This window comes from Sorex fumeus, unplaced genomic scaffold (assembly GCF_029834395.1).
Source record: "Sorex fumeus unplaced genomic scaffold, SorFum_2.1 ptg000122l, whole genome shotgun sequence".
NCBI lineage: Eukaryota > Metazoa > Chordata > Mammalia > Eulipotyphla > Soricidae > Sorex > Sorex fumeus.
The window spans coordinates 11,153,180-11,176,978 of record NW_026606179.1 but is presented as its reverse complement, the minus strand read 5'-3'; the positions used below and the strand labels follow the sequence as shown (position 1 = coordinate 11,176,978).

Here is a 23,799-nt window from a genome sequence, read left to right as displayed (position 1 = left end):
AGCTTTGCATGTGGGAGCCCCAGGTGCTGCTGTGAACAGTCTGTGAACAGTCACTGAATATCGCTGGGTAAGGCCTGAAAGGCGCCAAAACATGCTCTGTGGAGGCAGAAAGCCTGGCCTGCCCTTTGGGAAGCAGTGGGGGCAGCGTGAATGGAGCAGAGGAGAGGAACAAGAAAATCAGCATTCAGGGGCTGGAGCGATAGCACAGCGGGTAGGGCATTTGCCTTGCATGCAGCCAACCCAGGTTCAATTCCCAGCATCCTGTATGGTCCCCCGAGCACCACTAGGAGTAATTCCTGATTGCAGAGCCAGGAGTAACCCCTGTGCATGGATGGGTGTGACCCAAAAAGGAAGAAAAGAAAAGAAAAGAAAATCAGCATTCTGACTTCTCTGGACTGTTCCAGTGGGGCTGGGGGAGTGGGAGGCTGTGCTCAGAATAGGACTGACCAGAGATAGAACAGTGGGTAGGGTGCTTGCCCTGCATGCAGTCAATGCGGGTTCAATTTCTGGCATCCCATATGGTCCCCTGAGCACCAGTAGGAATGTCCTGTGAGTGTAGAGCCAGGAGTACCACTGTACCACTGTTTGTGGCCCCCAAACAAAAAACGAAACAAAAAACCCAGAATGACCGAGAGAGCAACTACTCATTCTCTCTTCTGGCTTTTGGGTGTGATCCAAGAAGCAAAAAAAAAAAAAAAAAAAAAAAAAAAAAGAGTAGGATTCTGATTGCTACTGTAATCATAAGTGCATAGCACGTTACTTTTTTTTTTTTTAAGAAACCAATTTATTTCTTTTTTGGGTCACACCCAGCAATGCTCAGGGATTACTCTTGGCTTTGCACTCAGGAATTACTCCTGGTGGTGCTTGGGGGACCATATGGGATGCCGGGGATCGAACCCGGGTTGGCCGCCCTATCCGCTGTGCTATTGCTCTGGCTCCTGCATGTTACTCTTGCACAGTTAGATGTACTGTAGCACTGTCCTCCTGTTGTTCATCAATTTGTTTGAGCAGGCACCAGTAACATCTCCATTGTGAGACTGGTTGTTACTGTGTTTGGCATATGGAATACCTCACGGGTAGCTTGCCAGGCTCTCCGAGAGATGTTGGAAGAATCAAACCTGGGTCGGTCTAGACTTTAGTTAATAACAATGTATTAACATTGCCCCAGTTGAACAAATTCATCTGCTAATAGAAGATTCTTTTTTTTTTTTAACCACACCCTGAAAGGTGCTCAGAGATCATAAGCGGGGGTCTGGTGCTTGGGGGACCATCTGGGATGCTGGATCAAACCCTGTGTGCAAGGCAAGCACCCTACCCACTGTACCCTGAGATGTGAAAGAAGAGGTTACCTATGGAAATTTTAAAAACTGTGTTTATTGGGGGCAGAGTGATAGTGCAGCATTTGCCTTGCATGCAGCAAACCTCAGTTTGATCCCCAGCATCCAATATGGTCCCCCAGCACCACCAGGAGTAGTTCCTGAGTGCAGAGCCAGGACTCCTGAACATCGCCAAAAAGAAAAAAAAATCGCTTGTTTTGTTTTGGGGCCACACTTGACAGTGCTCAGGAATTACTCTTGGCTCTGCACTTAGGAATTATTTCTGGCAGTGCTTGAATTCCCATATGGGGTGCTGGAGATCGAACCCTGGTCATCTGTGTGCAAGGCAAGTGCTTACCTGCTGTACTACTGTCACAGCCAATAGTTTTTTTTGGGGGGGCTACACCTAGTGGTGCTCAGAGCTACTCAGCTGTGCTTGGGGTCACTCATGGTGGGGCTGCATTCATGCAGGGCCTGGGGTTGAATCTGGGTGACTGGCATGCAGAGCCCAACGTGACTGTCCTGACACTCCTCCAGCCCCAGAGCTGCAACTTCCTGTACTTTGCGCTCATTTTTCTGTAAACATAAAACTACATAAGTCTGGATTTAATCCCCCAGCACCGGATGGGGTTCTCCCAAGCTCTGTGCTCAGAGGTGCCCCTGAGCACTGTTAGGTGTGCCCCCACTAATTTTTTTTTCTTTTTGGGTCACACCCGGCGATGCTCAGGGGTTACTCCTGGCTCTGCACTCAGGAATTACTCCTGGCGGTGCTCGGGGGACCATATGGGATGCTGGGAATCGAACCCGGGTCGGCCATGTTGGCTGCGTGCAAGGCAAGCGCCCTACTCGCTGTGCTATCGCTCCAGCCCCCGACCCCCACTAAATTTTTTAAAAAATTCTTTTATAAAAAGTAAAATACATAAAATAAGAATTTATAAGGATACGTTCTTTTAGTCTGTTGAACATCACGTGGTTTTTACTTTTTACCTTAAAGACTCTTCTTACTCTAGTATAAGGTTCATTTCAGAGTTTAGCTGTCCCTCCTGCTTTTGCTGTTTTACTTTTAATGCCTTTAACCATTTTCTACTTAATCAGAGTGTATCATGCAGGTAAGTTAGACCCTGACTCCAAACTCTCAACCCCGGTGACATGCTGCCCCCTAGTGTCTGAAGCTTAAGTGGTAGAAAAAGACTCATGTGTAATAACTAATGCAGGGGCCTAACATCTTATTAAAAAGTAGATTTTGTGGGCTGGCTCAGCTACTGGGTGTAGTTTTTCGTTTTGGGGCTACATCTGGCAATGTGCAGGCTTTACTCATGACTGCACTAAGGAATCACTCCTGGCAGTGCTGAGGGGGCAGGGGTGTGCATATGGGATGCCAAGGACCTGGTCAAGAACCCTGGTCAGCCTTGTGCAAGGCAAACACCCTCCCTGCTATGCTATAGCTCAGTCCTCTGGGTGTGGCTTTTAAATTGTTCTGTTTTTATTTTGGGGGGAGTCGGGGTTGGGAGCACTGGCTCAGGGCTGTCTCCTGACTGCACTCAGGGTTCACTCCTGATGGGGCTTCGAGGACCGTACGTAGTGCTGGGGATTGAACCTATATTTTCATTTCTAGACCAATCTGGAAGTGCACAGGGCTTACTCCTGGTTCTGGGCAGGGGACCATACACAGTGCCAGGGAGGGAGCCAAAGCTGGCCGCATGTAGGCAAGTGCCCTACCCGCTGTACCATGGCTGTGGTCCTGGCGTAATTCATCTTTGTGGCAAACATCCAATTATAAGAACGGCCCACACTGTTTATTTGCATCAGTCAGCTCTACCCGGCGTTTCCACCTAGGGCTACGTGGTTGTTGCCATACTCAATCAGGCCTAAGTTTTATTTTTCCATTCAGGTTTTAGTGTGGGTGTTTTTCTCGGGCATATACCTAGGCACAAGATCACTGAATTGACATCCATGTGTACATTTTATTTATCTTGTTTCGGGTTCACACCTGGCCGTGCTCAGAATCACTCCCCACAGGCTCAGGAAACACTACAGCATATGGGGGATCAAACATGAGTCAGCCACATGCAAGATAGGCACCCCACCTGCTGTACTCTCTCCAGTCCTATCTATACATTTTGTGGGGCTCACTCCTGGACATGCAGGCCTGACAGTGTGGGGACCAAGGGTAGACACGGTATGCTTTGGGGTACTGGGGATCAAACACAGGATATGCACACACCAGGCACATGCACTATCTCCCTGTGTCCCCAGCCCCAACATAACCAACAACCCCCACCCCAACTCTATTGAGGTGGCCACTCTAAAAAGAAAAACACAACGAGGCAGTCTAGGGGAGCTGGCTTAGGGCTGGAGCATGTGCTGTGTCCAGGAATCCACGGTCTGATCTCAGGCGCCAGAGTCAGGTGTGGCTCCAAAAGGATGGAGGTGGTGGGCAGGGAAGCCTACTTTTCCTCATGAAATTCTCCTTCACTGGGCCAGAGCAATAGTACAGCGGATAGGGTGTTTGCCTTGCACGCGGCTGACCTGGTTCAATCCCCGGCATCCCACATTGTCACTGCCAGGAGTAATTCCTGAGCACAGAGCCAGGAGTAACCTCTGAGCATCGCTGGATGTGACCCAAAAAAAGCAAAAAAAAAAAAAAAAAAAAAAAAAAAAAGCAAGCAGAAAAAAGAAATTCTCCTTCACTCGCATTTCTAAGCTTTACTTCCTTCCCCTTTATTATATGTCACATGCCAACACCCCCCCACACAATCTGGATGCAGATTTCACCTCACCATTCACCCAGCCCCCTCTCTGGTTACCCAGAATTTGCTCCTTCCGCCCAGCTGCCCTTCTGCAGAATCAAGCTCCCCATAGTTTCGTTGCTGTCATTCACTTTCAGCTCTAGGGATGGAACCCACGCATGGCAGCTAGCGGAGGGACACTTAGAAACCTTCAGTGGTGATATCGGAGACACTTATAGGGTAATGCACTTGCCTGGCATGTGGTAGGTACCGATTCCATCCCAGCCTGGCACGGATCCCCAAACATCACCAGGAGTGACCCCTGAGCACAGAGCCAGGAGTAGCCCCTACATCCCATGGGGTGTGGGCCAACCCGTCCTAAACCTCAAGTTCTTCGCAGCTTTCTGAGCACACCCAGCAGGAGTCCTTGCCACTGTCTGGCTCTAAGGTTCAGCCCAGGGTCTGTGGAGACCAAACCTGACAGACATCACTTCCTTGTTCTTCCTCCACCATAGCAGTGGTTCGACACCCACTGGCTTTCTTTCAAGGTCTGTCTGGAAACTTCAATGACATGCACAGAGCCACTTCTGGTGTAGAGGACCTCAACTGTGAATCCCCCAAACCCCACAGCCTGACAGTAGGTGAGTGGGACTTAGCTTCTCTGTAAAGTGCAGGACCGGAAATTCCTGGAGGGCTGGGCTGAGGCCAGCACCATAAATGGATTAGGGATGCAGTCTTATTTCTGGGGTATATCATAGGGAGCAAAGAGGGGAGGTCTCAAGGTTGGATATCTTGAGGTTTTGGAGAAAACTGGAAAGGTTTAGGGCAGTTGGGGAGTCCTGATAAGGAGAAAAGGGTGGTTCAGGGAAGGTGGTAAGAGAAACACAGTGGGCAGAGGGATAGAATAGGTGGGGGCTGGCTAAGAGGGAGGGGCCTCGGGGTGCTTGTGTGGGCGAGACTGAGGAGAGTAGTAGATTCATTTAATGTTAGTGGCAGTTGGGTCAGTTTTGGGGGACAGGACACCTAAGAATTGCAGGCTCTCAGAACCCAGTAAACATTCTAAAAGTCTCTATAACAAATGGTAGATAGATCTGGAGTCCCCAAGACTGCAAGGATGGGAAATCCACACCGCTGCCCAAGCCCACCCCCACACACCTTTCCCTCTGGCCTGGGCAGGGACAGGAAGAAATAATCAATAGTCAAGGGCCTCAGAGGGCGTTCCTGGGTTTCTGGATTGTAGCATTTTACTAACACAAATTTTCCCCCAAAAGGGCAACAGTGGCCAGGGGCAGGCTCTGGGTGCAGGTGTGTGCCAGGAAGGGCAGGATCCAGCCAGTTGGACTAGACACCAAACGTGGGCTCCTTTGTCCATCTGGGTTGGATGGAATGTTCTAGTTAGCTTTTGTGCTTAAAGGGCTACTTACTTTCAGGGCTGTGCACCTCACTAAAGGTCCCCAGGCCCCCACAGGCCGTCTGCCCCCTGACCTCTGGAGCCCGCTCCTCCAAACTGGACTGTGCACCCTATCCGCTCTTCCTGTTCTCTCTCTGGTACTGCCCACCTACAGCAGGGGGTCCTCCACCCTCTCTAGACTTCATGTCCTCCCTCCCGCTGGCAGGGCGTGGGGGGGTCTTTCTGGCTGCCTTAGATTTGGCAGACTCGGGAACAATGCCAGGGAATTTCCACTTAGCCTAACGCTGGATGCCCTGTCACCGCTCTGGTGACTCCATCACTCTCTCCGTTTAATACACGGTGTGTGCCATCGCTGAGTCTCCTCTTAATCCTTCGCCTGCTCTTCCCACCTCCTGCAATATCCCCACTGTGTCCTGGAGCACTGGCACTGCCAATGAAGGGGTCATAGCTCTGCTGCCTGGTAGCGCATTTATTGGCGTTCTCCAACTCAGGCCTGCATCACCGGCCGTGACTTCTCGGCCTGCAGCTTCACTCCGGAGCCTGCGAAGCCCGTGCCGCCCTGGGGAGGGGATAGAAGGCCAAGATGGAGAGTTGGGTGCTCAGGAAATATCCCCCTCCGCACCCCCCCCCCAACAGAGAAGGGTGGGGTGTGGCCTGACACCCCATGGGCGGGGTTGATCTGCTGTGGGCGTGGTTTATGGTCTAGGCGGGGCCTGAGCGGAAGTTCTGCTGGGGTGTAGGGGGGACACTGGGAGGGGGCCCACAGCTCACCCGCTGCAGCACGATGATGTCCCGGTCTGTGAGCTTCTCCCCGTTCACAGGGTCCACCATATCCTTCCGAATCAGCTTCTCCACGCACTCCAGAGTGACCACAGCCCCCCTGTGGTAGGGGTGGGGGTATGATCACGGTTGGTGGGGGGCATCCTCCTCACCCCCATCCCCTTTGCAGGCCCGGGAACTCACGAGGGCCGCAGCACAGCGCACGGCGTGGCATTGCTCAGGCTGTCGCGGGTCACGGCGCACACGTAGCGCTCGGAGCGTGTGATGAGCCCCACGCGGTCCACGGAGCTGTCCAGCAACGTGAAGCGCACGGGTGTCAGGTCCGACATGCGCAGCGGCTTCCCTGACATGGGGCAGGTCACGGTGCGGGACTGTGCGGATGCAGGGAGGGGCGTCAGCATTGGGGGTCCTGGCCTGCCCTGCTAAATGGGGGGGCGCTATGTATGTGTGGGGGGCGCACTCACTGGTTTCTCTAGCTTGGTGGCCTTGGCCTCAGGGGTCAGTGATGGGATCCAGAAACTGGGCAGCGCTTTGTCCTTGTCCTTGCTGGCAGGGCCACCACTGGAGCCGGGCTGGGCGTCCTCTGTCCCAAGGAGATGAGGATTAGGGGCTGCAGGCAGGAGGCACCTAGCTCATGTAGCGAAGGCCCTCACCCTGCTCCCCCTCACCTGAGCCAGGGGCCGCCTTGGGTGTGAAGGGGTTCAGGGGCCGGCTGACAATGGCTGCCTCCTTCTCCAGGAAGCCGCGCACCTGGTCATTGGCTGCTGCCCGCTGCAGCTCCTTCTGCTCCTCGCGCCGGGCTCCCCGCTGCTTCTCATAGGCCTGTGGACAGCAGGGGGTGGTGAGCCCATGGCCGGGGCCATCCTCCATGTCCCTCCCATTTCCCTGGTGGGCACACTGAGGCCAGTGCTGGCGAGGTGGGGCAGAGGCGCTGCCTGGTGGAGGCTGGAACTGCCCCAGTTGAACCTCAGTGTGCAGGGCAGGACTCTATGGAGTGGCCTGTCCTCATGTCCCTGCATAGCTCAGCCCCCACGGGTTTTTTTTTGGTGTGGAACATGCTGGCTTCCTTGGCCCTGGCTGCAGTTGACTGATCTGTTCCCAGCCTGTTGCAGAGGAGCTGTGTGGCCTCTAGGGAGTGCTGTAAACATGGCTGACCTCAGCTTCTTCCTCTGTAAAATGGGCTAATAGTGGAGGCCTCTCCCGGGCTCAGGGCAAGTGTCACACAGGGAGAATGACAGTAAGCACTTGGAACTGTGCTCTGTACAGGTCACCAGGCACCAGACTCTGTGGTGTGACAGTCTGTGCCTTCGAGCCATGCCCTGCCGTGGCTGCCCTGGGGTCAGAAGGCCCAGGGGACTCAATGTGTTTGTTGCTCAGGTATGCTGGGCACAAAGCTCACCCTGATGTGATCTGGGCATCACAGCTGGTCCCCCGAGCACACCTGGAGTGATCTCTGAGCACAGAACTGCTGACTGTGGCGTTTAAGCCCAATTCAGCTTAATCAATGGCAGAATAAATTGCAGCATTCCTACAACCTCCCACGGTACCAAATGCTAAAGTCTGGATGACCAGAGTTTTTGTGCCAGGGCTGCAGAGAGAGCACAGCATGGAGGGAACCTCCATGTTCATGGCTGACCAGGGTTCAATCCTCTGCACCCCACGTGTCCCCTTCCTGAGTGCAGAGACAGGATTAACAATGGAGCACTACCGGGTGTGCCCACTCTCCCCCAGAAAGAGGCTTTTTTGTTTTCATGGGGTGGGGGTTTTGTCGCCCTGCCCCTTCCACAATGCTCTGGACTTACTCCTGGCTCTGTGCTCAGGGATGTCTCCTAAGGGGCTCAGGGACTATAGCACTGAGGATCGAAACTGAGCTGACCATGTGCAAGGCAAGAGCCTTAATTACCCTGTGATACCTGGGGACAGGGACACTGCTCCTGCCCACCACCTCCCCCCACCCCTGGGGGGGCCAAGGCAAAGGCAGGAAGCTGTGAGGCCAAGAAACCTGCAGTCCAGCCTCCCTCTCTGCCAGTCTCCTCCTCCCCGCACCTTCATCTGCCGGGCGATTTCCTTCTTCTGGTGCAAAATGTACTCCAGGATCGCCTCCCGCTCGTACAGGAAGCCATCGGGGCTGCAGACAGAGACATGCAACCTCTGAGTGGGGCTGTGTGGGCCCCTCCACAGCCCAGTCACTTAGGGTCAAGAGCGCCAGGCTTGGAGAAACGCATCGCCTCTCCCTGGAGACATTAATGACATGCTGGTTCTCTTGTGAGAATATGTGGTCTAAGGGTGGCAAGACAGCTTGGTGGGCAGAAAGGAGCCCTGGGATTGGTCCCTAGCCCCACATGGTCTCTTGGCACTACAAGAAGTGACCCCCCCCAAAAAAAGGGGGGACCAGAGTGATAACACAATGGGGAAGGCCCTTGTCTTGCATGCGGCTGACCCAGGTTCGATTCCTGGTATCCCATATGGTCCCCTAAGCACCACCAGGAGTAAACCTTGAGTACAGAGCCAGGAGTAAAAACTGACCATTATAAGGGGTGTCCTCCAAAAAAAAGGGACCCCCCCCAAGCACCAAGCTGTGAGTGGGCCACAACATAACTGGATGTGGACAAACACACACACACACCCCAACACAAAACAGAGGCCAGAGAGGTTAACGGGCTGAACACATGCTTTCATGCAGAAGACCCAGTTTCTTTCCCTGGTACGATGGGCAGCAACCCCAAGCATGCAGAATACTGTCAGGTAAAGTCCCACCACAACAAAACAAATAAAGGAAGATAAAAAGAACACATGGGGCCGAAGCCATAGTACAGCAGCGAGAGTATTTGCCTTGCCAGGTTCGATTCCCGGCATCCCACATGGTTGCCCATGCACCGCTAGGAGTAATTCCTGAGTGCAGAGCCCGGAGTGAGTCCTGAGCATCGCCAGGTATAACCCAAAAAGCAAAAAAAGAAAAAAAAGAGAACAGAGTGTCTACTGCACAGAGCTTAGGAAGGCCCGTTCCCAGGTGGCCATGTTCTCTGAGGCTCTGCAGCTGTCTGGAGGGAGTTGTGGTGCATGCAGACCTCCAGTCGAGAGGCGGATCAGCGCCTGACTCCTGGGCCTGTCTGGGGTCGCTGCCTTTCCCTGGGGTCTCTGTGGGAGTCTGCAGAGCCCTGAGGGAAGCGGAGGCTCCTTGCCACTCACGTGACCACGGGGTCATGGCAGGGCTGCAGGGACAGGCAGCAGCAGTCGAAGTCCTTGACAGCGTCACGGCTCAGCCGAATGTTCTGGGTCCCATAGCCCGAGGCCGCTGGGGACAGAGAAAGGGGTGTGAAGGGACAGGTGACCTAGAGACAGGGCGATCAGAGGAACACAAGCAGACAAGAGCTAGGGGGCTAGGGACACGATCCTGGGAAGGGCAGTGACAGATACAAGGATGGTCTGAGGCACCCAGTCCCTCCCCTCCTGGCTGTGGGTCGCAGCTCAGAGCCTACCCCTCTCTAGGTCTCAGTTTCCTCCTTAGGAACTGGCCCTTGACAACAGTGACTTGGGTCACCCACAGAGCTGCACAGGGTGTGACAATGAGGTGGCAGCAGGTAGGAGGACCCATACCTGTGTCCTTCTTCTTCTCATGATAGGTGTAGACGGCTCCCGCCGTGCAGTTCTTGCCATGGCGTGTCATCCTGGAGGAAGGAGGGGATAGCACCAGGTCATGGTTACGAGTGCTGGGAGGTTGGAGTACATGCAGTTGGGAGCCCTGGGTTGGAGCCCTCGCACCACCTGGTCCCCTGCCCAGCACAGACCCGGATATAGCTCTGAGACACCCCCACCCAATAAAAACCACTGGATGGGCTGGAGCAACAGTATTAACAGGTAGATGCCTGCCTTGTACACGGCTGACCTGGACTCAATCCCCAGCACCCCATATGGTCCTCTGGGTACTACTAGGAGTAATTTCAGGGTGCAGAGCCAGAAGTAACCCCTGAGGATTGCCAAAATGTGTGACCCCAAAAGAAAAGCAAAGTAAAAAACACAAAAGAAACTAGGGTGGGAGAGTCATGAAGGAGAGAATTAGTTTTCCATATTTGATTACTTATCTATCTGTACATAGGAATCCAATCAACTTGGCAAACATATTAGCAATGGTAAATCTGGGCAGTGGGGATTCTTATACTATTCTTTTTTTTTTTTTTTTTTGCTTTTTGGGCCACACCCAGCGATGCACAGGGGTTACTCCGGGATCATGCACTTAGGAATCACTCCTGGCGGTGCTCGGGGGACCATTTGGGATGCTGGGGATTGAACCCGGGTCGGCCACGTGCAAGGCAAACGCCCTACCCGCTGTGCTATCGCTCCAGTCCCTCTTACACTATTCTTTCACAAAAAGTCTATACTGTTCTTTCACTTAAGTCACATTTGGGCCCAGAGAGATAATATAGCAGGTAAGGCACCTGACCAGGTTCAATCCCTGGCACCCCATGCCTGAGCACCACCAAGAATAATTCCTGAGTGGAGAACCAGAAGTAAACCCTGAGTAATGCCAGGTTTGGCTCAAACTGTCCCCTTCCCCAAAATAAAAAGTCTGTAGCACTGTAGCACTGTCCTCCCGTTGTTCATCAATTTGCTCGAGCAGGCACCAGTAATGTCTCCACTGTGAGACTTGTTACTGTTTTTGGCATATCGAATATGTTATGGGGAGCTTGCCAGGCTCTGCCGTGTGGGCAGGATACTCTCGGTACCTTGCTGGGCTCTCTGAGAGGGACAGAGGAATCAAACCCAGGTCAGTTGCGTGCAAGGCAAATGCCCTACCCACTGTGCTATCACTCCAGTCCAGTCTGTATGTTTCAATTTTTTCATAATAAAACCTCCAAGGGTGGTTGCAATAGTACAGAGAGGAGGGAATTTGTCTTGCACGTGGCCAGCCCATGTTGGATCTCCGCCATCCCATACAGACCCCGGAGCACGTCAGGAGTAATTCCTCAGTGGGGAGCCAGGAGTCACCCCTGAACATTGCTGGGTGTGACCCAAAGAGCCAAAATAATAATGTAGCACTGTCCTTCCGTTGTTCATCGATTTGCTCCAGCAAGCACTAGTAACGTCTCCATTGTGAGACTTCTTGTTACTGTTTTTGACATAATGAATACGCCACGGGAAGCTTGCCAGGCTCTGCCGTGCAGGTGGGATACTCTTGGTAGCTTAACGGGCTCTCTGAGAGGGATGGAGGAATGGAACCCGGGTCGGCTGCGTGCAAGGCAAATGCCCTACCCGCTGTGCTATCGCTCCAGCCCACGTTGTCAAAGAACACTGCAATCTCTCAGACAGTAGGAGGATGGCTGGCAGATGCGCACAGAGAGGGGCTGCAGCACAGAGCACAGCAGTCATCTCTTCCTCAGGCTGCACCCCAGCATGCTTCCACTCCCTGCAAGCCGCTGGACCCCACAGCTCTGCAGAGATGCAAACTACTCAAACTGTTGGGTTTCCAGACTCTCGAGTCTTCTCAGAGTGGGGGTGGGCAGCCTCCCCACTGCCCCATACTTCCAAAAGCCTTGGCAGCCACACTCACACCCCACAACTGCTGCCATGTAAGCTCACTGTCCAGTTAAATATTCCATAGTTTCTGGAGCACATGGTCCCAAGTGCAGCCACATAACACACAGACTCTACAATCCTGACATCCCCAAGGAGCACAACAAAATAATAATAATAAAATAATAATAATAATGATGATGATGATAATGAAACCTCCAAGTAAATGGTGTTTGTAGGCTGTTCATAAGACTAGAATGCACAGAGCAATCAGGACATGAAACCAGGATGGACAGAGCCCAAAGATCCAGAGAATAGCATTAAGGGGACCAGAGAGCACAGTGGGTGGGTCTCAGCTTGATCCCTGAGCACAGAGCCAGGAGTAAATCCAAGCACTGCTGGGTGGGGTCCCCTCCCCAAACAAACGAACAACAACCAAAACAAAGAAAGAAAGAAAAAAACACAGGAAACCTCAAACTCTCTAAATCCGGAAGGAGTCACCCCTGAGCGCTGCTGGGTGTGACCCAAAGAGCCAAAATAATAATAATAAGAAGAAGAAGCACTGTCCTCCCGTTGTTCACCGATTTGCTCGAGCGGGCACCATTAACGACTCCATTGTGAGACTTGTTGCTGTTTTTGGCATATCGAATATGCCACGGAGAGCTTGCCAGGCTCGGCCATGTGGGCGGGGTACTCTTGGTAGCTTGCCGGGCTCTCCGAGAGGGACGGAGCAATCGAACCCTCGAACCCGGGTCGGCCGCGTGCCATCCACACTATCCATCCACAGGGTGGATCTATATCCAGATCTATATCCAGTTCAAACGCCCTACCTGCTGTGCTATCGCTCCAGCTCAATAATAATAGCAATAATAATGATGATAATAAAACCTCCAAGTAAACGGTGTTTGTAGGCTGTTCATAAGAACAGAATGCACAGCGCTATCAGGACATGAACCCAGGACGGACAGAGCCCAAAGATCCAGAGGATAGCGTTAAGGGGGCGGCAACAAGAGCGGAGCACGGACCGGAGTAAGGGGAAGCGACGACACAATTTTTCTTACCCCTCCGCAGCTCCCACCCGCGTTCCCCATCACAGCCAGGGAAACTGAAGCCAGGAGGGAGGTCCATCGTACCCGACACCCTTGGATCCCCAGGAGTCTCAAATTCTCTTGCCCAGGAACTCCCGGCCCAAGGTCCGTCACTGAGGGCCTGCATCCAGACTCAAGGGAACCGCGGGGGACCGAGAGGATGCTGGGAGATGTAGTCCGACTTCCAAACTGGGAGGCCTGGCCCGCTCTTTTAATGATTAACCGGCGACTGGGAATTCGAAAGCCTGCCCCGGTCTCTATCAGGACCCCATGATTCTCGTCAGCGGCAGTGCCACAAACACTACTCACCTGCTGCCTGGACTCACCTCACCGACAACTCCCGGTGTCTGCGCGGTCTCCGCGACTGTGCCCACACACCGGAAGTGAGCGCGGAGTTCTCCCTCTGCTTCCGCTTCAGAACAGACCGGAAGTGGAGCTGCCCCGAGTTTCGGAGCGCCTTGGTAAGTTCTGTCTTCTACCCTTCCTCCCTCCCTCCGGAAACGCGAGTGTCAACCCGAGGGTTCCGGTTCGTGAAGCCGATGTAAATTTGAAGTGCGTTTGATTTGCGCTAGGCATTGCGCTGGGTGGGCGATTTCCTGATTGTCCCTTGGCTGGTGCCCCACTCCAAGTCCGAGTTAAAGTACTGACCGCTTCCCCAGGTTGGGAAGGCCACTTTCCCAACTAGTTAATACCTTTTTTCTTGTTATGCTTTAAGACACAATTGAGGGGGCCAGAGCGGTAAAACACCGGGTAGGGCGCGGCCTTTGCACGCCTCCGACTCAGGTTCTGTCCCGGTATCCCATAGGGTTCTCCGAGCCCTCCAGGAGTGATCCCTGAGCGCGGAGCCAGGAGTAAGCCCAGAACACAGCTGGGTGTGACCCAAAAAATAAAAAATTAAAGACACAATTGAAAAGGGACTCTTCTGTCCCCGTTTTATAAAGAGAGGACACGGAATCAGATCAGCTTGGGAAATTGCTCTATGGCATTTTTTGCAGACCCCAGGGACCAAGGTTTCTAGTTCCTGCCAGTTTCTCAACCTGAGACTTATCTGGAAGCCTCCACATTTTTTTCCCTAGTTAGGCCAGACAGGCTCCTTGGAGTAAAGGGCAGGAGAGATCTGTATCCAGTTCACAGCATCCCTGTAGAATGCTGCCATTTACCCCAGGGTCCCTTTAAATAAATTGTCCTTACCTGAGTCCCGCCCAGGGCAGGTAATAAAAACCCCGCCCTCTGTCAGAAACCAGGATCTTCCAGAAGAGTGGGTCACCTCTCCCGCCTTTCCCCTCCCCTCTTTCTGGCCCCACCCCTTCACAGATGACCACAGTGCGCCCCCAAGACCCTGATTAAAGTGGGGAAGAGAACATCCGAGTCTGGGCTGGTAAGTGAATGTCCTTGGAGACAGAAGCTGGGAGGGGACCCTGGTTGTCCTGGTCCCCAACTCGCTAGAACCCAGAATGTTAGGACTCTCCCTTCACCCAAGTGTCCAGGGCATCTGTCCCATTCAGTTCCCCCTGGAGCCCCCAAAGGGAAGAAGCGACTGTCAGGTTGCTTCTGTGATCATTGATCTCACTGGGTGGATGTGGCTATGGGTGTCGAGTGGTAACACCTGCAGACAGACTCCTGCCACTCAGGGTGCATTTCTGAGTGCCCTTGCAGGATGCTGCAGTTACGCTGGAGAGAGAGTGAAGGCCATGCTCAAGACCCAGGCCTAGGTCTGCCTAGGCCTGCTAGGCTCTAGGACTGCCTCTCACTCCTGCAGACCGTAGGGCACTGGATAAGTCCTTTTAGCTCTCTGGGTGCTAAATGTTCTCAGCTGGCCAGTGGGGATGGGAAAGTGAAACTGAGCAGACAGGGCACTGGCTGGACTGTTGTGGGTCCCACTGTGACGAATCCTTGGCGTAGCCAGGGAGAGTGAACCTTGAACCTGGGGTTTGAGTGACATCCATTTCTACCTGCTTTCAGTTTCCCCAGAATATGAGGGGCAACCCCTCTCTGCTGTTGCTGTATGTGGGATTGATCACCTGTCTCTATACCTCTCTTGATGGGGAGCAAGACCACAGTGAGTACTGGGGGGAAGAGCCCAGCGCATCTGGGCACTGAAATCCCCTCCCCAGCCAAGATCCCTTGCCTCTGTCACCTTTCAGGTTCTGGTTGCTCATGACTCCTCCAGCCCTGAGAACGTTTTATTTATGCATAGTGGGCAGTGTTAGGTTGCACCCAGGGCTCCGCCTGGCTCTGGGCTTAGGGCTCACTCCCTGCAGTGCTTGAGGGATCTCTATGCAATCCTTCATTTTTCTGTCCTTTAGGCCCGGACATCTTCCTGGATTCCCCAGAGGCCCAGAATTTCCTGGGTCCCCTCAAGCGGGTTCCACGAGCCAACCACTGGGACTTGGAGCTCTTCACGCCTGGGAACCTAGAGCGGGAGTGCATCGAGGAGAAGTGCTCCTTTGAGGAAGCAAGGGAATACTTTGAGGACAATACTCTGACCGTGAGGCCGGGGGTAGGGGTGCTGTCTCAGGGGACCCCCTGGCTTTCCTGCCTTCTGACTCCTTTCCTTTGCAGAAACGCTTTTGGGAGGGCTACATCCATAATGGCAAAGGAGGTGAGTGGAGGGCAACCCCGTTAGAGTTCCTGATTGCGGAGGGGACTGGTCCCACGCTCCCCCCACGCCCATCCTGTACCCCACAACCCCACCATCCATTTCGTTCCTGAATGTGGTTGTTGTATGAGTCAACTCTGGACTACAGTCTGTGACTCAAAGACCCCCGGAAGGGGAAGTGGGGTGGAGGGAGGGATGGTGGCCTAGCCTCTCGGTTCCTCGGCAGTCTGGGCTGGTTACAGTCCCTAGTGGGGCTGTGTTGCTGGGGGGCTGCCCTAGCAATGGAGACTGGAAGCCTGTGTCTCCTCACCTGCCAAATCTTCTCCACTGACAAACCCCTCCTCTGAATTCTGAGGCACCATCAGGACAGCAGCCTCGTTGCTAAGGGGGCAGCTCCTTAGCAACAAGGAGGCTTGGCCTGATGGGATGGAGGAAGCAGAAGCCCCAGCTACCTGGCTGTCCTCCCCTCCCCCACAGCCCTATCCCCGCAGGGCCTGGTTGCTAAGGAGGCCTTCTCCCTAGCAACCACATCTAGTGGGGCTGGAGACCCCAGGCCTCCTGCCCATAGGAGGACCCCATCAGGGACCAGCAGCCCCTGGCTGCCTTGTGTCCTGGTTGCTAGGGTAGATGTACCTTAGCAACAGGCTCTGGATCTGGGCTGGAACCCAAATATTAGGAGCCCCTTACTAGTGGGGGACCGCCTACCCCATGACAGACAGGGCGGCAGGTAAAGGCTCCGCACTGCACCCTGAATTCTGACCCAGCCCACTCTGCCTTGCTGAAAGAAATCTCTCAAGCCTGAGCTCTCACTCCCTTTTCTCAACGATTTGATCCAGGATACAGCTCAGGTGGAAGGCTCGGGCTCTGCATGTCCCAGACCAGACCCAGGTTCCTTCCAGTCTCCCCCAAAGACAACACAAAAACCAGGCTCCAGTTGACAACAGAGCGCTGCTCCGTGGCAGAGAGCCCCTTTCTGTTCCTGCCGCCCGGCAACCTGGGGAAGGAGGCCCCCTAAACTCCTCCATTGAGAAAGGACATTTCTATAGCTTTTGTCCATGAGACCCTCCGCTGGGCAGTGAATAGACTGGCATCACACGCCCCCCAGTGGCCTGGTCAGCAAAAGTGGCTGCATTGGTGGTGGGGGGGCCAAGATTGCCAGAGAAAATACAGACCTCCCACACCCCAGGCCTCGTTTGCCGTTGGAATTTTATATACACCAGAATGCTTTTATTTTGTATTTTGTTTTGCTTGCTGGTGCTGGTGGGGGGTGGGGCTATCCTCAGAGTTGGTGGGGAGAAAGGGGAGCCATTTTAGCCCGACTGGAGGTGCTGGGGGCAGGGATCTGGTGATGCTGGTAATCAAACTGAAACTCCATGCACTCCAGCCCTCTAACCCATCTTCCTGACCCAGGAATTTTTGTTGTTTCGAGTCCACACCTGGCTCTGCACTCAGGAATTACTCTGGAATGTGCTCAAGGGACCATATGGGATGCCAGGGATCAAAACAGGGTTGGCCAAGTGCAGGACAAAGGCCCTACCCTCTGCACTATTGCTCCGGCCCTAAGGGAAAAAAATGTTGATTTTTGGGTCACACCTGGAAGTGCTTAGGCCTTATTCCTTGTTCTGCACTCAGGAATCACTCCTGGCAGTGCTTGGGCGGACTCTGTGGGATGCCAGTGATCAGGTTGGCCGCATACACGCCAGATGCCCTACCTACTGTATTATGGTCCTACCCTCCAAGGAAAAATTTTTAAGGAAACATTTTGGGCCACACCAAGTGTTATTTTGGGGGCTATTCCCAATGCTACACTTGGTGGTTGCTCTCATTGGCGCTCAGGAGACCATGAAATGCTGGGGCATTTGAAGCCTGCAGTCAGACTGACCCATGAATATATTTTTTTTTGAAGGGGCTCACCCGGTTGTACTCAGGACTTACTCCCGGATTTGTGCTCAGGGATTACTCCTGGCAGTGTTTGGAAGACCATCTGGGGTGCCAGGTGTAGGGGTACGGATGCTGCCTTATATGCAGCTGACCTGAGTTAGCTCTACGGCATCTCATGTTCTCCCATGTCCTAGCACTCCTTCCCCCTAAATAATTGCTCATTGCTTGCCTGAAATTCACACACAACGGGTGGCCTATATTAGTGTTTGCCAAATCTGGTAATGCTTGTAATTGTGGGGCTTCTTGAAACCTGCTATATGTCTGACTCCCGGGAACCTCGACCCACCCCATGTGCAGGAGGAACCTCTGCATGGAGTCTCATCTTCAGAAGCCAGGTGGCTCTGTCAGGGTTTTTTTTGGAGGGCACCACACCAGGCAGTGCTTAGGACTTACCCTGGTTTGCACTTAAGGATCACTCCTGGAGGAGCTTGGGGGATCATATGATGCCAGGGATTGAACTCAGGTTGGTCATTAGCAAGGTAGCTGCCTCCCTGCTGTATTATTTCTCTGGCCCGCTATCAGTGATTTTGGCATCTGTGGAACACAGGGCATTTGCTCAGCCCGTGAGGGTGCCGTTATTGCTCCTTTTTTCCAGAGCAGGAAGTGGAGGGCAGCTCATGGGAACAGAATGAGTTGCCTGAGGTCAGGTGGCTGGGAAGTGGCCTGACTTCTTGACCTGCACTCCTCCCTGGCATATGAGGGTACCTGGCAATCCAGGAGGCAGTGATACCCCCCTTTTATATCCCCCACTACAGGGCGTGCACGAGTGGATGTCGCCGGCCTGGCTGTGGGACTGACATCCGGCATTCTGCTCATCATCCTGGTGGGCCTCGGAGCCTTTTGGTATCTGCACTGGAGAAAGCGTCGGGGTCCGCAGCACCCCTGTCCCCAAGAGTAAGGAGGCATCTTTTTCCGGGAGCAGAGAGTAGAGGGTAAAGGACAGAGTGGGCGGGGATGGAGACCTAAGGGTTTGAGCAGGCAGATGTGGAGAGAGGTCAGTGTTAGTCATGTGAAAGGTGTGTCTGTGTGTATATGTCTCTGTGTATATCTCTGTGTGTCTGTGTGTCTTTGTGTGTGTGTGTGTCTGTGTCTTTGTGTGTCTGAGTCTCTCTGTTTCTGTGTCTCTGTATCTGTGTCTTTGTCTGCATGTGTGTGTCTGTGTGTGTGTCAGTGTGTGTCTTTGTGTGTCTGTGTATGTCTGTGTGTGTCTGTGAGTCTGTTTCTCTCTGTGTATCTCTGTATCTGTGTCTTTGTCTGCGTGCGTGCGTGTGCGCGCATGTGTTGTGTATGGTGGAGTCTGTCTTAATCCTCTGGCCCACAGTGGAATCTTATTTTCTGCTGTCTGTCTGAAGACCCAGGTTCATGTGTGCTTGTCAGCAGAGGCTGTTTGTTGTCCCTGTCCGGGCTGGCCTGTGGTGTGTGGGAGTGTGTGGTATGTGAGTTTCGTGGTTACAGGGTATAGCATGCATGTGTTAGTCTGAGTTAGTGCGGAAGCAGGTGTCTAGGTGTGCCCTTTGGTGCACGTGTTTGTGTGTGTGCTGTGGGTTGAACCTAGGGCTTCATGCCGGTGGCATCTGTGCTCTGCCTCTCGGCCTGGCACCCGGGCATCTCTCTACACTTTCTCAGGGCAGGGTGAAAGAGGGGATGTGAGGGGCTGGAAAGATAATACAGGTGGTCAGGCCTTACATCCCGCTGGGCCTGGTTTGAAACCCAACATGCTCTGTATGGGCACTGGAACACTGCAAGGGTACAGAGCCAGAAATAGCCCCTTAGCACCATACAAGTGGCCCAAGCCCCGAAGAAAATGAATGAGGAAAGTATTTCTGTGTGAGCCCTGAGAGTAGAGTGGGCCTGGGGTTTGCGAGTGGATCTGAGAGGTCTGGGGGGTGTAGATCTGGATTTTGTCTGTGTGTCCTTGTCGCTGTCGTCACCCTTGTTACTGTCCCAGCTCTGCAGGGTTTTCTCCTGGATTCTGCTGGAGCTGGGGCACGCATGTGTTAAAGCACCTGTTTCCTGTTTCTGCCTGTGTGCCATCTGCCTGTCTTCAGGGTCAGGGTGAAGGTGACTCTTTCTCTGGTCCATGCGCCTCCTTAGCTGTTCTCTGTCATCCCTCCTTATCTTTTCCCCTGTGTCTTTAACCTTTCAGTTTACCATTTTTGTTTGTTTTGGGGGCCACATCCAATGGTGCTCAGGGTTTACTCCTGGCCCAGTGCTCTGGGATCAGTCCTGGGTGATGCTCAAGGGACTAGGTGAGGTGCCAGGGATAGAACTCTGGTGGTCTTCATACACATCCAGTACTATCCCTCCGGCCCCTGTTGCCCGGGTTAACTGCACACCCTTTGTATTTCCAGGACCGAGCTCATCAGCCCCCTGAGCTCCTTGGGCTCACCGCCGCCCTTGCTGCCACCCCCACCTCCGGGTCTGCCCACCTACGAGCAGGCTCTAGCGGCCTCAGGGGTGCATGACGCGCCTCCACCCCCCTACTCGAGGTACAGGGCCAGGCTTGTGCTCGGAGGCGGGGCCCCGAGGGGCGGGCACAACAGGGGGAGGAGCCTGCGCCCAGGAGGCGGGACCTGGGGAAATAAGCCTTTCTGGGCGGGGCTTGGCGCGGGGGGCGTTGTCCAAGCAATTGTCAGGGGGCGTGGCCCAGCGGCGTGTGTGCGGCTTTAGCAGGGGGTGGGACTACTGCCTAGCGGGTTCGGGATTGGCTGAGAGGCCCGGAGTGGCCTAGGTCGGGGGGGGGGGGGGGGGCAGAAAAGACAGCGGGTCTTTGACTCCCCACTGTGCCCCTCCTCTTGCAGCCTCAGGAGGTCTCGCTGAAGATCTGTTTCGAAGCCCGGGTTCCCAGAATTGTGCCCCAGATTCGCACCGGATTCCGGAAGCCCCCAGGCTTCAACTCTGGAGCTGAGCGTGGGGTGGGGCGGGAGTAGGGGTCGCCCAGCCCGAAGTCTGCGTTGGCACATGTGCTAACACCGCATACGGATAAAAGCCGGTCCCCGTGGCCAGCGTGTCTCTCGCGGGCCCCTGTGTTCTTCAGACTGTCCCACTCCCAGGGAGTGCGTAACAACTCGGACCCAGGAGCACCGGGTCTGGGAAGACTAGCGCGTGAGCAGGTGTGACCGACCACTGCACACGGGGTTCCGGCTGTGCATGGAAGGATCGTCCTTCACGGGGTGCTCTGGGTGTGCACCCAGGGGCGTTTCATGGTCTCGAGATGAGGGGAGGGTGCTGTGTACCACACCACCCCCTGTATGTGTGTGGAGGTGAGGTCTCCCCCGAAATAGAAGCATTTTGGAAAGATACCCCCCCGCAAAAAAGTGAAACTGCAAAAAAATAAAAAATAAAAAAAAAGCTTGAACCGCCTTCCTTGGTGCGGCTGCGCGCGGCTGAGCTGGCCTTCCGTACAAACGCAGCGCCCTACACCCCAGGCCCTGGTTGCTTTCGGTCTCGCTCGCGCACTCTCTCTCTCTCTCTCCCTCTCTCTCTCTCTCAATCTCTCTCTCTCTCTTGCTCGCTCTCTCTGGCTCTCGCTCCCTTTTTTTTTTTTGCATTTGCACGGGATTGTGGGAGGAAGCGGAGCGCAGCCAGACACCCCGCCGCCCGCCCCCCCTTCCCCTCCCCCCTCCCCCAGCCGCCTTGTGCAAAGATGGCTGCACCGTGAACGCCGAGGAGGAGGAGGCGGCGGTGGCGGCGGCCGGAGAGCGAGCACCCAGCGCCCGCACCCACCCCGGGGCCGCCCGGGACGCCCCCTCCTGAGCGCGCGCCCCCTTTTCTCTTGCAAGCGCCGGGGCAAAGGCGGAGACAGCGGGGTCCCACCTCCCCCCTTTCCCTCCAGGGGGAACCCCCCTTCCCCCCTCCTTGGCTCGGCGGCTGCACCCCCTCCCTTGCCCGCCCCTCCGCCCCTGCCCCCTCCCTCCCCCGCCCGGGGCCTTCCCGGGCCTTTCCGCGGCTGCAAAGAAAAAAAGAGAGAGAGGGAGAGAGAGAGAGGGAGAAGAAAAAAAGCAGCAGCGGAGGGAGCGGCGGCGGAGGAGAGCGCGCGCGCGCCCCCTCCCTCCCTCCCTCCCTCCCTCCCCCTCCCCCCAATTTCCACCGCGGCCAATTCATGGACAGGAACTACCCCAGCGCCGGCTTCGGGGACCCGCTCGGCGCCGGGGCGGGATGGAGTTACGAGAGGTCAGCAAAAGCTAGGTAAGGAGCCGAGGGTGGCCTGGAGGAAGGGACCCTGGGGTGGGGGCCCCGCCGAGCCCGGCCGGGCCGGGCCCGCCCGGCGACGCGTGCATCGCAAACTCCCCTCCGGCTTGCAAGGGAGCGGCCTTCCTCGGTTTGCAACCACGCCGCCGCCCCAGTTTGCAAATTGCAAACTCCGCCAAAGCCAGCTCCGGCATGCAAAGGGAGAGATGCAGCGGGGGAAATGGGGTGCACAAACAATTTCGGACGGAAAGGCCTTGGGAAGGTGGGAGGGACTGGCGGAGCAAGGCCTGGATTTCCCCCCATCTTCGGATTCCCGGCTTGCTGACCCCTCCCCCTCGCGCCCCGGGCTTTGGTCCTGCAAAAGGTGGAAGGGAAAGGAGACTTAGAACGCAGACTTGGGGGGCGCGCCCCCCCCCACGGTCCTATTGTTCCGGGACTGCGCGAGGCCGCGCCACCCGGCGGGCCCCCCCACCAAATTCCGCGCGCAGAGTGGGCATGGGGCCCCGCCCCCTTTCTATGCTGGGGTTGTTTGTAAGGGGGGGGCCCTTGGCATTAGAGGCACGCCCCCTTTAGTCCCCCCACCCCCCCAGGTCGAGAATCGTAGTTGATGGCGGGCAGTGGAGTGTGTGACCTGTGTGGGCCGCGCTTGGGCGGATGCATGGGAAAGTCGGATATTTCCCGGGTGTGTGCCAGTGGCTAGTGTGGCTGGCGAGTCTGCCCCTTTCCTGTTGTTGCCTTGCCTTTGCTCCACCTGCCCCCGGCGCCCTTTGCCTCCGCACAGCTGGGTTCCTAGCCGCGGCGGGGCTGGACCCTCACGTGCGTGAGGATCTTCCTTGTGACCTCCACACTCTTGTCTTTCCCGCTGGGGAGCTGCATACTCGTCTGCACACATACCTGGCTTTGCATGGGCTTATGCATTTGAACCTCAACCCTGGGGGATGGATGGCGGTCGTGTTAGCACTTGTACCTGGTACTTTCCCTACTCCTGTCCCCTTGCCGTTCCCCGCCCCCCAGCCCTGCTGTTTGAGGAACAGTCAGCCTCCTGCTCCCAAGTCCCTGAATTCCCACGTGTTTGCAAAGGGGGGGGGTCCTTGTGCACCTTTGTGTCACCTGTACGATGGGGGGGGGCGATCCAGCCATGCCTTTCACTTTTAAACCCGAGGCACTTCCTTCCCCTCCCCACCCCCCCAGCCCTTCAACCCCTCCCCTCTCCCCTCCCAGTCAGTGTTTTGTCTCTGTGCCTGTGTTTTTTTTTTTTTTTTAAATCTGGGCTCTACTTCGTGGGGCTTGAGGGAGACCCCAATTCTCTTGTGTTCTTGCCTAAATTTAGGGTAACATCCAGTCAGCCGGAAGAGTCCCCCAATCTCGGGGGATTTGCTGAGTTTCCTGCTCCAGGGAATATTCTAACATTTTCCCTCTTGCCCCATTCAGCTTGGTCTATGGCAGCTCCAGGACCTCGCACCCTGAGACGGACATCTTACACCGCCAGGCCTACGCGGCCCCCCACCCACTGCAAAGCTATGCCACTAACCACCACCCGGCAGGTACGGGCCCCCATCCCATTCACCCTGCCTGGCCTGGCCTGGCCTGCCCTCCGAGGCAGCTGGTTGGATGCTGAAAGTTCCACCCCCTCCTAATTGGCCATGCAGAAGGTTTTTTTACTGCCCCTTACCATCTTTCATCTGATTGGTTGTTTCTGAGGTTGCTGGTCCCTGTTTAATTTCATGCCAGATTCATCTGCCCGGGCCTCTGCCCCCAACTCTTTTGCTTCAGTTTGCCCCTTCCCATCATTTCCCAAATCCCACCTCTTCATCCAGGTTTCCTACCTCTCTAGCAACCTCTGCCCCCCTGCCCCCCCTCCCCCCACGCCCCCCCCCCAGTCTCTCCCTTCTGGATTTACCTCATGCTCTGCTCCTAGGTTCTCTGAATTCTTTCTTCCTGATTCCCTTTCTTCCTGATTGGCTCTGAATCTTTGCACCGCCCCCCTGATCCTGGCTCTCCTACCTTAGTCTCTCTCTAACGCTTCTGATTGGTTCTCCTCTTGAAGCTGGCCACCCTCCTTCCTAGATGGACCAAATTATGCTGTCCAGTTTGATTCTTGAGCGTCCTAGCTGGCTTGCTCTCTCCTTTTCCCCCACTCCTAACCTTTTGTCTTTGTATCAACCCCTTTCCAGACATCCCAGTCTCTGTTTCCCCCCAAACTGTGGCCTTCTATCCAACCCACCCTGCCCCG

At 55.0% G+C, this 23,799-nt stretch overlaps 4 protein-coding genes across 7 annotated transcripts in view; 3 read left to right on the top strand and 1 right to left on the bottom strand.

The window, feature by feature from the left end:
• RPS11 (ribosomal protein S11) overlaps positions 1 to 23,122 on the top strand; it is a 49,511-nt gene extending 26,389 nt beyond the window's left edge. The window contains exon 6 of the mRNA XM_056136862.1: positions 23,113 to 23,122. The gene's annotated coding sequence lies outside the window, so the exon portion shown is untranslated. The remainder of the gene's footprint in view (positions 1 to 23,112) is intronic.
• NOSIP (nitric oxide synthase interacting protein) lies at positions 5,911 to 13,245 on the bottom strand. 2 transcript variants are annotated; one of them, XM_056136855.1, is made up of 9 exons: positions 13,162 to 13,245; positions 9,834 to 9,904; positions 9,426 to 9,531; positions 8,283 to 8,364; positions 6,905 to 7,058; positions 6,701 to 6,819; positions 6,420 to 6,607; positions 6,228 to 6,336; positions 5,911 to 6,015 (listed from the first exon to the last, which is right to left on the bottom strand). In XM_056136855.1, the coding sequence occupies exons 2-9, from the start codon at positions 9,901 to 9,903 to the stop codon at positions 5,944 to 5,946; spliced, it is 900 nt and encodes a 299-aa protein (XP_055992830.1). In that variant the 5' UTR covers position 9,904; positions 13,162 to 13,245; the 3' UTR covers positions 5,911 to 5,943. The 2 variants fall into 2 exon arrangements, with proteins under 2 accessions (XP_055992830.1, XP_055992829.1); XM_056136854.1 differs by having other exon boundaries at positions 13,145 to 13,227.
• On the top strand, positions 13,261 to 20,695 carry PRRG2 (proline rich and Gla domain 2). Of its 3 annotated transcripts, XM_056136858.1 has the most exons (8): positions 13,261 to 13,296; positions 14,150 to 14,213; positions 14,798 to 14,894; positions 15,142 to 15,323; positions 15,398 to 15,437; positions 18,131 to 18,269; positions 19,727 to 19,864; positions 20,177 to 20,695. In XM_056136858.1, the coding sequence occupies exons 3-8, from the start codon at positions 14,810 to 14,812 to the stop codon at positions 20,193 to 20,195; spliced, it is 603 nt and encodes a 200-aa protein (XP_055992833.1). In that variant the 5' UTR covers positions 13,261 to 13,296; positions 14,150 to 14,213; positions 14,798 to 14,809; the 3' UTR covers positions 20,196 to 20,695. The 3 variants fall into 3 exon arrangements, with proteins under 3 accessions (XP_055992833.1, XP_055992835.1, XP_055992834.1); XM_056136860.1 differs by lacking the exon at positions 14,150 to 14,213 and having other exon boundaries at positions 13,282 to 13,296; XM_056136859.1 differs by lacking the exon at positions 13,261 to 13,296 and having other exon boundaries at positions 14,103 to 14,213.
• PRR12 (proline rich 12) overlaps positions 21,000 to 23,799 on the top strand; it is a 30,636-nt gene continuing 27,836 nt past the window's right edge. The window contains exons 1-2 of the mRNA XM_056136849.1: positions 21,000 to 21,563; positions 22,998 to 23,110. Coding sequence (XP_055992824.1) covers positions 21,478 to 21,563; positions 22,998 to 23,110 — 199 coding nt within the window. The 5' untranslated portion in view covers positions 21,000 to 21,477. The remainder of the gene's footprint in view (positions 21,564 to 22,997; positions 23,111 to 23,799) is intronic.

Bases quoted from the DNA above. Each gene is read 5' to 3' on its own strand.
- NOSIP (XM_056136855.1), bottom strand. From the start codon at position 9,903: ATGACACGCCATGGCAAGAACTGCACGGCGGGAGCCGTCTACACCTAT. The intron at 9,532-9,833 runs GTATGGGTCCTC...CTCTGTCCCCAG, and splicing joins TGAGAAGAAGAAGGACACAG to CGGCCTCGGGCTATGGGACC. The intron at 6,608-6,700 runs GTGAGTGCGCCC...GCATCCGCACAG, and splicing joins CCACCAAGCTAGAGAAACCA to TCCCGCACCGTGACCTGCCC.
- PRRG2 (XM_056136858.1), top strand. From the start codon at position 14,810: ATGAGGGGCAACCCCTCTCTGCTGTTGCTGTATGTGGGATTGATCACC. The intron at 14,895-15,141 runs GTGAGTACTGGG...TCTGTCCTTTAG, and splicing joins TGATGGGGAGCAAGACCACA to GCCCGGACATCTTCCTGGAT. The intron at 15,324-15,397 runs GTGAGGCCGGGG...TTTCCTTTGCAG, and splicing joins TTGAGGACAATACTCTGACC to AAACGCTTTTGGGAGGGCTA.